The 14,345-nt window shown below is 44.1% G+C and overlaps 1 protein-coding gene across 2 annotated transcripts in view; it reads right to left on the reverse strand.

The window, feature by feature from the left end:
* PLXNA2 (plexin A2) overlaps positions 1 to 14,345 on the reverse strand; it is a 258,767-nt gene that overhangs the window by 195,636 nt on the left and 48,786 nt on the right. Inside the window, exon 3 of one of the 2 annotated variants that reach the window (XM_075615228.1) lies at positions 12,298 to 12,480. In XM_075615228.1, coding sequence (XP_075471343.1) covers positions 12,298 to 12,480 — 183 coding nt within the window. Of the gene's footprint in view, positions 1 to 729; positions 750 to 12,297; positions 12,481 to 14,345 lie in introns of those variants that run through there. The other variant, XM_075615229.1, reaches the window with a different exon arrangement.

The following is a 14,345-nucleotide window of genomic DNA, read 5'->3' on the forward strand; positions in this document are numbered from 1 at the left end:
CCAAACTCACAAAGTTTCTCATCTGTATATAGGGTGCGGCCTCCTAAACTGACCCCTGAAGATCTACCAAATTATTTAAACACCTGATACTAATTATCACCTTTAATTTAGCTGATAAAACCAGGATTTCACTTACTTTTCACACACTTACTTTTTCACATATCGACTCTAAATTACTTATTGTTTGTCTAATTGATACGTCATTTTGTTTCAAAAGACATGGAATTGGTTAATATAAACCCTATTGGATATTTATGAAAAGAATGGAATCGAGAGGTAACTCTCAATGTATTACTTCAGCGTATTTTTTTTTATAAATAAAGATACACTCTCAATGTCATATATATTTTTTTGTGTGCGTACTGTATATATGTAAATGAGTTCTTCCGTATATATATATATATATACATATATATATATATATATATATATATATATAAAAAAGATCACTTGTGAGCACATTCACATAAATATATATATACACTCATAAATAAATAAACATTTCTGACAGAGTAACAGACAGGGAAGCAGGAGGTGTTTATATATTGCAGACATGCCAGAAGCCCCCTTAACCAGACTTCAGAGAGCTGCAGAATAATATGCCTTGTAAGGCGGCATGGAGAAGAATTCCTAGAAGACTAGAAAACCAGAAGCAGACAGCAGGGAGAAAACAAAGAGCGAAAAACACGGTATGTTAAACGTCGATCTGATTAAATATTTCCCCATTACCTTCCCTTCAGTTTTCTGCTGATGTGCCTTGCTGCCTATTTGTACCCATACAGATGAAAGGCATGTGTATTTAAAATGTGTGTACACATCACACGCTGCACGACCGCAGATACAATGTGTGTGTGGGTTTTTTTTGCAGCAAACTGCTAAATTATTTATTGTGCGCTGTTCTTTAATCTCCTAAACCTGCGGCTGTCTCCTTCTCACTGCAGCCCCAGCGTTGTACAGAACACGGAGGTTTATTTAAAGCCTCCTATTCTATTCCCGGAGGAGGGGGGGGGGGTGAATAAAATCAGCGTGCAGCATTAGATAATGATACTTGGTATTCGTGCACACGCACGCACGCCAACGCCGGCTTACATGGGATATTTCCTAAAGCCGCCAAAAATATATACCCTTGGGTTATTGCAAATATTTCACATCCAGGGCGGGCAAAAAAAGGGACTCTCGCTTAAAAAAAGCATATGCCCCCTAAAATGACATTTCCCCCCCATCACCTAGGTGGAATGCGGGGGTCTCCGGAGGTGAACCACGTTCATTTCAGCTCAGGGGACCCCCTACTCCTCGAGATACTTACATCCGTAGGTGATGCTGGCAGAAGCTCTACAGGTTTAAATGTCCTGGTCACTTGGGCCAATAGGAAGCCGCAAGCGATGATGTCATGGCTTCCTATTGGCCGGCGTCACGCGGGGCATTTAAACCGCCATTGTGATAGCCCCACATAGCCCAGCCAGAGCTGCTATCGGCCTCCGTTACGGAGGTAAGTATCTCACGAAGCAGGGGGTCTCCGGAGCTGAAATTAACGAGCTTCAGCTCCGGACCCCCCCTGCTGCCAAACAAACAGGAAAAACCTCAAACCAGGCGTGCGGCTTTAACCCTTTCAATGCCCTATTGACGTACCAGGCACGCCGTGGGCAAATGCTTGTTTTTGAGGGGCAGCTCGGTTGGCCACTCGGCTGGAGCTCACGCCACTTGCATTTTCTATATTCGGGGTCTGATTGCGTGTCGCCGGACACTGAAAAGGTTAAAATGAGGGTGATGTATTGTATAATAATACTGAGTGTCTCTACACATTGGTGGGTGGGTGGCAAAAAATAACGCAGGGCACTGTAAGGAAGCACACAAATAAGCTACGCGCGGTTACAGAGGTATATAAAGGTATATAAGCAGGCGTGGGTCTGTGCGTTTCTTTGTACATGTGTAAATCTGTGTATGCATCAGATGGTCGGTGAGTGTGTCAGTGTCTGTACGTGTGTCGGTGCCCTAATGTGTGTGTATTGTATATGTATCAGTGTGTTAAAGGGAGGGTTGGGCGTTAACGGTCAGCAGCTTTAAAAAAAAACATCGCCCCCATTAACCGCTTATCTGCCAGGGGAGCCCATAACACATTATTCTGCATGTCTACATACTGCCCTGCATGTTGCATGTTGATCTGCAACATGTTGTGGGGCCCTCTGGCAGTGAAAAGGTTAAACGGCTGTCCCAGCATTTCATACCCATGAAATAAAGGTACCCAAGGAGTTGCGTTCTGAATGGACTAATCATTTGCTCCCGTTGCCCTTTGAATTTTTGTTTTAATTGGGCTCCCAAACGTGTCCCTGTCATCTCCTCGCCGTTCTAATTATCCACCGCGCTTTGAGTATAGGAGGGAAAAAAAAGTATATATATATATATTCTGAATACACAAGGTAAAAGATAAAGGTATGGCACGGGGGGAAAGATGTGAGAGCGAAAGCGAGATAAAAGGAACATGATAGGGAGACCCCCCAGAAAAAGACCGCCAGAATATATAACTCTAACATGTGGGATAACATTAGTTGTCTTCTGTTAATCCTGTTAATAAGCCTGTTATTAAATCAAACAAACCACTCAACACCTCTAAAGAATATATTGTATCGATTGCAAGCTGCTTGGAACAGACCCTTCGTACCTATTGTATAATGCCTTAATATTGCAGTATGGTGATATTTTGTCTTTTTTATCTTATCTTAAAGCGGCAATTCCGGGTCCTTTTTTGCTCTCCATTTTCTTACCCTGGATTGAAGCAGCGGGTCTCCGGAGCTGAACCCCAATTCATTTTAGATCCGGTGACTCCCTGCTTCTGGAGATACTTATCTCCGTAGGGGGTGCCGGCAGCCGCTCCGCTGGACTAGCAGGGTTCACATTACGGCAGAGTTTCAAAGCTCCCCGCGCCCTGTGGGCCAATAGGAAGCCTTGACTTAGATTGTAAGCTCTTCGCAGCAGGGACTCCTTTTCTTATATGTTACTTTTATGTCGGAAGCACTTATACCCATGATCTGTTATTTGTATTACGTGTTATTTATATGATTGTGACGTGTATTACTGCTGTGACGCGCGATGTACATTAATGGCGCTATATAAAGACATACATACATACGTCATCAGGTTTGGCTTCCTATGGAAAAAACACCCCAACGCACAGCCAAAATAGAGTGGGTCCCAAACAAAAATGATCAAATAGAATCTTTATTGGTCCATATTAAAAAAACGGAGGTAAGTGCCCTCCGACGCGTTTCGTGCCCACTAGTACTTTATCAAGTGGCTTCCGATTGGCCTGTGTGACGCAGGGCCTTACACTTTCAAGCCCAGCTAGCCGAGCGGAGCAGCACCTACTACGGAGGTAAGTATCTCCGGAAGCAGCGGGTACCCGGAGCGGAAATTAACAGGGTTTAGCTCCGGAGACCCCCTGCTTCAATCCTGCCTAAAAAAAAGAAGAAAATTAAAAAAAAGTTGCTTGGAGTCGCTCATTTAAAACAGCAGCTCTTCTCTTCTCACCATAAATATTTGCTGCTGTTTTTAGCAATCCCGCCCTTTTTTTTTTAGATTCTGTCGATTTTAAATCTGGAGATATCAGTTGCTGAAAATCGGCCTCCCTGGGAGGTTAAAAAGGCTGACGCCGTGTACGCATATTAAGACAACAGCAGTTGCCACGGTAACAGCTGCTGCCAGTGAAATAAAAAAAAACATGAAAGAAAACTCAGCAAAAAAAAGAATAAAGATTTATACACAATGTTAGATAAGTCAGCACAACATGAACGGTCAGGATGTTATGATTTCTGCTTTTGTTTTTCTTGACGTTCGCGCTGCAGAAGTAAATGATAGGAAGAACAATAATAATATTTATTGGCAGGATGCGTATAATGAACGGTGACCTCCGTATCTCTGTCTGGGAGCAGGCTGGCCTGTGGTTCTGAGAGGGGCCATGGCATCAATAGCCCAGCGCCCTGCCGATAAGATAATGGGATGTGACTCCTCAGTGAGGGGAATCTGGGGTTAGATCCAGGCTAGAGACCACTTCTCAAATGATATAACCCAGGACGCTGTTATCTAAGGCAAAGGGTCTTAACATATACAGCTTTGAGGAGAGAAAGTGGAGCGGGATGTGGATTGAAACTTGGAAATGCCTCAAGAGATTCACAAGGTGCATATTTCACATTTTGATACACTTGTAACAAAGGAGGAGGAGGGATTACAGTAGGTGGTATGATACATTTTATTGAACCTACAAGTAGTTGATATGTTACAAGCTTTCAAACCTCTCAAACCCGATGGAGAACTCCGAGAATTACTTTAGGAGACTGCACCACTTTCTATTTTCAACGTATCAAATAAAAATACCACCTGTGGGTGCATTTGCATGTCTCAAACCGGTCTGCAACCCTGTCTTTTCCCATTATCTCTTAACAAACAATGTTTCCACTGCAGCCAAGGATTCTGGGTAATGACATGCAAATGAGCTCTCACAGTGAGTCACTCTTTACTTCTTATCCATTTTAACACGGGCCCCTATAAACCTATGCCTCCAGTAATACACTTATACAATGTATCAGGAAAGACTGAAGGAGAGATTGGAGGAGGGAATGGAGTACATTTCAGAGGAAGAGAAGTGCTCAAACAAGAGGTCATGCGCTGAAGCTGGAGCGTGGGAGGCCCCAGGGGAAATGTATATGAGATAGGACCTTTTTCATGGAAAGGGTGGTGGATGTGTGGGATGGGCTTCCAGCAGAGGTGGTAGAAGCTAATACTTTAAGGGAAATCCAAAATGCTTGTGATAGGCACCAGCTTGTTTTAAATATGGAAGAAAGTCAAGTATCCAATAGGGTCTGAGGTTTTACAACTAGCGGGACAGCGGGCAGACTGGGTGAGCCAAGTGGTTCTTATCTGCTGTCACATTGTACGCTTACAAATAATATTAAAGACACAGTTCCATGTCTTAGACAAACAAATAAGCAACTCGTGAGTGTAATTTCCTTCATTAGGAACAATTCAATCACCCATTAAGTTTTACTAGTTTTCTGCGAAAAAATTAGCACTTGATTATAATTTCATTTCCTAACTTAATTATAATACATTCTTAATGTCATCATTTATTAGTGATGAAATCATAATGACTTTACAACTACAACAACAAACAGAGAGGAAACCAAGGTGTGGATGTAGTCTGCCTGTAGATATAAGAGTTTATAATACACAGTCATATCACAGAGATGGTCAAGAGATAAGACCAAGGTTGTTATCCGCACCATTAATTCACCTTGGTCCTAGCAGGGACTGCATCTTTAAGAATCTATGCAAATGATGGATATATCCTTAAATATCTTACACCAGGAGTGGCCAACTCCAGTCTTCAAGGGTCACCAGCAGTCAGTCTTCGACTGAGCCACTGATTGAGCCACCTGTGCTGAAGCAGGGATATCCTTAAAACCTGACCTGTTGGTGGCTCTTGAGGACTGGAGTTGGCCGCCCCTATCTTACACATTACTACAGACTACTGGATCAAACAGCTCCAGATTTCTCAAAGGAAAGGACTCCGGTTAACGGGTTTTTATCTTTTGATACGCGGGGGCAACCCTCTTCCTGGGACATATACTGTAAGTGCAAACGTGTGCTTGGTAATTCATTGGTCGCCCCTAAAATCTGGCCTGGCTGGGGTGTCCAGATGACAGGTTTCAGCAGTAATGCATTACAAAGACCGGGCTAACATTATTTCCCTACTACATTTCCCTGAAAAAAATAATACTAGGGTATATTTGACAGTGAACGTGTGATCGATAGAGAAGTGTGAATCTTTTGCCCAAGTTCTCCAACCAGGTGCAGGTTGGCATTATTCCTGTCGTGAAATATTTGGCGGCCTCAGAATTGGCAAGTGATTGGCTTTTTAATCTAGACCCTAAATTAGGATTTTGCTCTCCAGCAATTCCAGGGTCTGTATTAATGCCTTCCAAAAAAGTGTTGAGAAACTGCGAATTCTCGCCGTAAATATGCGATTTGCCCCATTTTTGCTCATTTTCTAGCAACGTGAGATTCCTTGATTCTGGCGAGATTTACCAAAAAATATCTGAAAAAAATCAGCGAACAAATTTTTAGACCCAATTCGCACATCTCCAGTGATCGGGATGAAAAGCCAAAATGTCATTTTCTAACCCAGTCCGTCTGAAGTAAAGTAACTGTGTGAATGTTGGCAGCTCTGCGGTTTCTGGAATTACCTCTGCATTCCAAGCAGAACAAGTTAGTCAGCTACCCGGATGCAGTCAGTTCCGAACGCTGCAGAGTGCAAGGGCTGGCTTCCTCTGCTAGTGTCACCCAGAAAGGGTTTGGTGTTTGCTCAGTGGCTGAGCCGGGACACTTTCTACTCATGACTAAACATCTACTTCCCCTCCAGTTGTTTTTCCCAGGCTGGGCGCTACTAGGAGGGATCGGTAGCTGAAGTGACATTTCCACTGAACAGTGCCAGCTTCTGAGAAGTGTATGACGTGGGGAGCGGACAAGGGAAGGGGGGCATAGCCAGTGGTCAAGTGGGGTGATTTTAAGGGGTAGGGAATGTCAATACTTGTTTATATTTAACACAAGAGTACCAATACTGTTTTTTCTTTTTAATTAATGAAACAGGAGTACCGTTACTCTTTATTTTACGATTAGGAGCACCAGTGGATTTGTATTTAGGAACCAGTAGTAATAGTACTTTTTTTTTCTTTATGAAATATTGAACCATATCCCTTTTATTCATGATAGAGTACCATCACTTTTTGTATTTATAGAACAGTACTCTTTTATTTAATAATTAGGAGTACTACCTATTATTTATGATGATCAGGAGTACCAATACTTTTTTTAATCTATGAAACAGGAGTACTAAAAGTCTTATTTATGAAACAGTAGCATAACTCTATTATTTATGATAAAGAGTAGAAGTATTTTTTTTTCTTTATGAAACATGATTTCTGAAATAGGAGTACCACAACTCATATTTATTAATAGGAGTACCAATACTTTGTATTTATGGTGAGGAGTACCAATACTTTGTTATTCACAAACATACACTAATTTAAAAACGGTCTCTACCAAGAAATAAAGACAATAATAGAGGCTGGGTACAGAGGGGGATATACTGTATATACACAGATTATACTGTATACACAGAAAGAGAAGAATGGTCAGAGAGGGAGAGAGAAACAGAGAAGGGATTGAGAATTGGAGAGAGGTGCCGATGTGTAAATGGTTGAAGACAGATCTATGTGAGAACAACCTGTGTGATATTTTACAGACCTATCCAGACCGGTGTGTGTTAATTCCCAGGAGCTCTGTGTGTGGTCTTATTTCTTCCAGTGACTCCAGTTTGCGCCAGGAACAATAATTACAGTTTTACTCCTCCCTGCCACCTCTTAAAACTTTCTTTTTCCCCTGTTATAAATGGTGCGCTGGAGATGTTTCCACCACAGCGGTGGCTGCACGATATAATATCTCTCATTAAGGCTGTGGTAGCAAATATCTGACCTTTGTGGAAAACAAATAGGTAGCCCTATATCCCACAAATAGGCTGGCAGCCTGCGATATAACCCTGACCCCTGGTCAGGCAATAGAAGTGGAAGAAATGTTATATCTATGGCGCTCTGCACTATTATATATTAAACAATTTGTAATAAAATATAAGGATGTTATACAACCAGTATCACGGATTTCGCCCGTCCATATAGATGCTCCACGTGATGTAGGTGAACATGTAAATATAAAAAAATCAAATCATAGCATAATACTGCTAAAAAAACATACAAGTAACATACAACACCAGACAAATGCTGAGAACAACAGGTGACAAATTACAAAAACATTTAATTATGACATATCGTTATTATCATTAAAATACACATAATAAGGTTCTAGCAAGACACTCCAACTCAGGTGGGGGTACCGCTTACCAAAGGCAAGAAGGTATCAGGCGGTGGATAATACAAAGAGTATCCCCTCTTATGGTTGGCTGCTACCGTTGCTTACACCTGGGCTCAGACGAGTAGTCCTCCTGTGTGGCAGGGACAGGCTCCTCCAGCCCGCGGCGTCTGCCTCCGTCCGCAATCAGCACTGTCCACACGCGGTGGTGGCTGTGGAATGGCAGCCGCAGATGCTTCCTGTCCCGACCGCGCCAAACGATGCAATTTTGAAATACAGGAGATTCATACACCAACAAGTGGCAGTCCGCAGATAGCAGCTAACAGGAAGAAAGCAGGACTTTCGAAACGCGTAGGGTGGTTCTGTGAGGTCCTTCCTACTCGGGTGTGATTGCTGTCCCCCTTGGAGCTGTTAGCTGCTATCTGCGGACTGCCACTTGTTGGTGTATGAATCTCCTGTATTTCAAAATTGCATCGTTTGGCGCGGTCGGGACAGGAAGCATCTGCGGCTGCCATTCCACAGCCACCACCGCGTGTGGACAGTGCTGATTGCGGTCGGAGGCAGACGCCGCGGGCTGGAGGAGCCTGTCCCTGCCACACAGGAGGACTACTCGTCTGAGCCCAGGTGTAAGCAACGGTAGCAGCCATCCATAAGAGGGGATACTCTTTGTATTATCCACCGCCTGATACCTTCTTGCCTTCGGTAAGCAGGTACCCCCACCTGAGTTGGAGTGTCTTGCTAGAACCTTATTATATGTATTGTATGTGTATTTTAATGATAATAATGATATGTCATAATTAAATGTTTTTGTAATTTGTCACCTGTTGTTCTCAGCGTTTGTCTGGTGTTGTATGTTGCTTGTATGTTTTTTTAGCAGTATTATGCTATGATTTGATTCTTTTATATTTACATGTTCACCTACATCACGTGGAGCATCTATATGGACGGGCGAAATCCGTGATACTGGTTGTATAACATCCTTATATTTTATTACAAATTGTTTAATATATAATAGTGCAGAGCGCCATAGATATAACATTTCTTCCACCCAAATATCTGACCTTTGCTACTTTTAACAAACTTGGGCAAAAGTGTTGTCCCTCACTCCTAAAGTGCACGGCAGGGAAACAAACCCATAACACTGACCTACGCCGTATCCACTGGTGGGCAATGCCAGTCCTCAAAGGCCACCAACAGGTCAAGTTTTCAGGATATTCCTGCTTCAGCACAGGGTGGCTCAGTCAAAGACTGAAAAAGTCTTTGACTGAGCCACTGAATGAACCATCCTGTGCTGAAGCAGGAATATCCTGAAAACCTGACCTGTTGGTGGCCCTTGAGAACTAGAGTTGCCCACCCCTGCACTACACCATGGCCTCTTGTCAACAACCCCGCTTTCTCTCCAGCCGAGTAGGTACACATTGAGGTATTTTCCTCCTTTGCACTAGCCTGACAGTTGCAGATCAGAAAATTCTTCTTCTTCTGAGACTCAATTCCCTACAAAGCGCAGAGAAGCCTAAAAAAAAAAAAGCAATGGATTTAAAACACATCAAAGGCGGGCGTTTAAAAGGCCTCCGCTGTACAGCTAGCATCGGGGATTAAAAACCGTGCCGGAAAGAATGTTCCTTCTATAATCCTACATAATTAATGTGGAGCATTTTCACTTCGTGTTAAATACCTAACATGCTGCAACAAGCTGTTTGCTTTAACCTTTTTCTTTCTTAAATGCAGCCTCACCCTACACACATGGAGGGCGGCGCATTCTGCGTGTCTGGTAAAGATATTCCAGAATAGCACAAGAGTACGGCAGAGGAATCAAACTGTAGGATAGGGGCAGCCAGGACTCATTAGATATGTTAAAGGGCCAAACCTATAAAGCAGCGGTTCTTAAACCTTTTGAACCTACGGACCTCTAGATCCTCAAGTATTTACATATGGACCCACACACTATTAAATAATATATTTTTGTCATTTTTCCGTTTTCCGTTTTAGTGAGTTCTAAAAATTTATTGTTGGGGTTTTTTTTTTTTCACAGACCCTCTGGACTTGCTCCACGGATGCCGAGGGGGCCCATGGACCACAGGTAAAGAACCCCTTCTATTAAGGATCTCAGTTAATTCATGGAATTGAGATGTTTAATGAGCTGAAGGTCAGCCCCTAATAGACGCAAAGTGAACTAATGACAGCATATTCTCCAACTATACCTATCGATCAGGTACCATACCTGTGTTTTTTGGTTCTGTACCTATTAAATACCAGCTTCCCCCAATTGTAGCTATTTCTACAAGTGTGTGAAGGCCCCATTGTCTGCCATTGGTTGAAGCTTGGAAGTTTCAGCTTATTCTATTGCTGATATTCTTACTACTTCCAATAGATTTTATAATGCAAGGGAAATATCCAGCCTTTGTAGTGTGAGTAAGTATATACAAACCAACGCTCTGTTGATAAGTGTTATTTATGGACAGTAAATATCAAGGGTTAAAAGGCCTCCATGAAACTCACAAGCACCCACATCCTTAGAAGGACAGAGGAACTTTCTCATGCCAGATGTAGGGTGGTCTGTGACAGTGACATATTTAATGGCTTGAAGAGTCAGTCTCATGTAGGAGTAAAGTGACCTAATGACAGTGATACATTAGGTGTCAGTCCCACACAGGAGTGTAGAGGCCTGACAGTGTCACAAAGGGTAAAGGGTCAGACCCACGTAGGAACAAAGTGACCTATGGACAGCGACATGTTGAATATTTTTTTCAATTACATATTGTAATGAAACAAGATCTCCCTTGACCCAATTGAGGTTACTCTCCCCATAAGCACAACTACTAAACCTCCCCAGATATTCCTCTGTAAATAACCAGGTCTTGTTGAATCTGAAGAGAGGAGAATTCTACAGTTGACAGGCCAGGTTCTGTTTGGCATTATTGTCTTGTACACTGCAGCCTGGGGCACTGGTCCCTCCTGTGATGGCAACAGAATGGAATGATGCCTTTCATGATTCATCAAAGTGATGGCTACAAACAAACGCTGTTACGTAGCCCCGGGGGCTCTCTCTGCTGTCTAACGGCAAGCAGTTGACCTCTTAGTGTTCAGACGAATCTGTCTACAAAACCGTCGCTGTGGACATACAGTATCCAAGTTCTAATGAGTCCACAGCATGACGAGCTGCCATATTGAATGTCCAAATGATACCCCTTATAAACCATAGATTAAAAAACTACTGCAAAAAAAGTCCAATGTCCAATTGTACCAACTAATATTTTAACTAGCATCTACGTCAAATGTATGTTTGTTAGGAAGGGAATCAAAATGAAGCAACGAAAGTTATAATATTATACAGCCCATTATTATAAGTAAGGTAGCCTATAATTCCCCTATTGCCCCGTACACACGTTCTATATATCCCCTTGCCAATGATCCTCAAGGAGGTTATTTGTGGGGGAGTGCAAGTTAAGGGAGGGAACTCGAATCGTCAGTTCTCTCTTATAATATAATCCACAAACAGAAAGAAGCAGCACACAGACCTATTCACACAATATATATAATATTCATCACCGCCAAATAACATTATGCCCTGGTTTGCTCGCAAAAAACATAACCAAAGCCACCAATCGTATGCAGGGAACATTTTTAGAGAAAGGACCATTTTGTAACTAACCGTTTAAATTTTTACTATGTTTTCTTTTTGGGATTAAGTTGTCCTTTAAATTATGGTAAATAAATTACGCTGATTTGCTAAATTCCATAAATAAATAACAAGTACCTGTAGTACAGTTTCTCCTTTATTTGTAGTAAAAAAGGATCTACAAGGAACCAGTTTCTTTAATCCCACTGATATGTTTATGACGCTAGGAGGTATTTAAAAGAAGAGTTACAATCGTGGAGACATTTATCATCTTACAAGAAATAAGAGGGTGCATATTGGACTACATTTCCATCCTTTTATGTAAAAGATTCACGGTCAAACCTTATGACTCATTCATATGTTTAAAGCAGGGTGTCTCTGGAGCTGAACCCCCATTCATTTCAACCCCGGGAACGCCCTGCTTCCTGAAATACAGACCGCCAAAGGTGGTGCCGGTATCTCAGCAAAGTTTAAATATCCTATGTCCTACGGGCCAATAGGAAGCCGAACTGCATGACATCACGGCTTCCTATTGGCCCGCAGGGTGCGGGAGCTTTGAAACTCCATCAATGCATGAACCCTGCTAACCGAGCGGAACGGTTACCGGCACCCCCTACGGAGGTAAGTATCTCCGGCAGCAGCGGTTTCCCGGAGCTGAAATTAATGGGGTTCAGCACCGGAGACCCCCTGCTTAAACCCTTTGTTTTGCCTGCTTGGATTGCCTTTTTAACAAACATTAATGGGCCCATAATTAGGAGTCTTACCTTTTTGATCCTGCCGCTTTTGGTCCCCACAAATACCACGCTGTAATTGTTGTAGATGTACGAAGCCAGAGATGTCATCCTGTCTCTGCTCTCCGTGTACAGCGTCACTCCTTCCACCATGGTCGACCCCCCCAGAGGCTGGTTAATATCCAACCCGCAGAAGTTGTCGTCAATAGGAACCGGCTGAAAGAAACAGGACACCGGTGTATTAAACACCTTACGCGGTTGAAGTGAGGTTAAAAAGTAGCGAGCGTGTGCGCGGTTTAAAACAATCTAAATCTGTCAGACTCTTGTGACTGTCTCGTAGAAAGATCTCTACAATATTTATGCCACGGAAATGTAGACGTTGACAGCAGATAAGAACCACTTGGCCCATTTTTCCGTGAAAAAGCACTTCCTCGCATTTCCCATGAGCCTCCCACCCTCCAGCTTCAGCGCGTGACCTCGCTCCAGCACTTCTCTTTCTCTGAAATATGTCTCCCTCCTGCACGGTGCTGAAACCCTTGATACATTTGAATGTTTCAATGACACCCCCCCTCTCCCTTCTCTCCCCCTTCAGTCTTTCCAGATAAATTGCAAACAGAAAGTCTTCCTAAATAGAGCTGGGACAATTCTTTTTGTGGATATGGATTGGGCTCGGATCGCCGGTTCCCTTGGTCCGCGGATGTCCGAGGAGCAGTCTCAAAAAGGGCGAAACTGCTTTTTTTTGGGGGGGGGGGAGGAGAGGGGAGTTCCTATCGCTTTACCTGCTGCCGCGGAATACCGCAGGAATGTAATAACCGCGGCATACACCGGCAGCAGAGATTGACAAAGTGGGACGTCCGATACTGTAACGACCCCCACTGGTCGCTACAGCTTTAACGTTCCCCAGAAGTTCAGCAACTTTGGCTCAGCTCCGTTATCGGGCCACATTTCTATCGCAGTGCGAGCCACATTTCTATCGCAGTGCGAGCCACATTTCTATCGCAGCGCGAGCCACATTTCTATCGCAGTGCGAGCCACATTTCTATCGCAGTGCGAGCCACATTTCTATCGCAGTGCGGGCCACATTTCTATCGCAGTGCGGGCCACATTTCTATCGCAGTGCGAGCCACATTTCTATCGCAGTGCGGGCCACATTTCTATCGCAGCGCGGGCCACATTTCTATTGCAGCCGCAGCGCGGGACACATTTCTATCGCAGCCGCAGCGCGGGCCACATTTCTATCGCAGTGCGGGCCACATTTCTATCGCAGTGCGGGCCGCATTTCTATCGCAGTGCGGGCCACATTTCTATCGCAGTGCGGGCCACATTTCTATCGCAGTGCGAGCCACATTTCTATCGCAGTGCGGGCCACATTTCTATCGCAGCGCGGGCCACATTTCTATTGCAGCCGCAGCGCGGGACACATTTCTATCGCAGCCGCAGCGCGGGCCACATTTCTATCGCAGCGCGGGCCACATTTCTATCGCAGCGCGGGCCACATTTCTATCGCAGTGCGGGCCACATTTCTATCGCAGCGCGGGCCACATTTCTATCGCAGTGCGGGCCACATTTCTATCGCAGTGCGAGCCACATTTCTATCGCAGCGCGGGACACATTTCTATCGCAGTGCGGGCCACATTTCTATCGCAGTGCGGGCCACATTTCTATCGCAGTGCGGGCCACATTTCTATCGCAGTGCGGGCCACATTTCTATCGCAGTGCGGGCCACATTTATATCGCAGTGCGGGCCACATTTCTATCGCAGAGCGGGACACATTTCTATCGCAGTGCGGGACACATTTCTATCGCAGTGCGGGACACATTTCTATCGCAGTGCGGGACACATTTCTATCGCAGTGCGGGCACATTTCTATCGCAGTGCGGGCCACATTTCTATCGCAGTGCGGGACACATTTCTATCGCAGTGCGGGCCACATTTCTATCGCAGTGCGAGCCACATTTCTATCGCAGTGCGGGCCACATTTCTATCGCAGCGCGGGACACATTTCTATCGCAGCGCGGGCACATTTCTATCGCAGTGCGGGCCACATTTCTATCGCAGTGCGGGCCACATTTCTATCGCA

The sequence above is a fragment of the Ascaphus truei genome, chromosome 9 (assembly GCF_040206685.1).
Source record: "Ascaphus truei isolate aAscTru1 chromosome 9, aAscTru1.hap1, whole genome shotgun sequence".
Classification (NCBI taxonomy): Eukaryota; Metazoa; Chordata; class Amphibia; order Anura; family Ascaphidae; genus Ascaphus; species Ascaphus truei.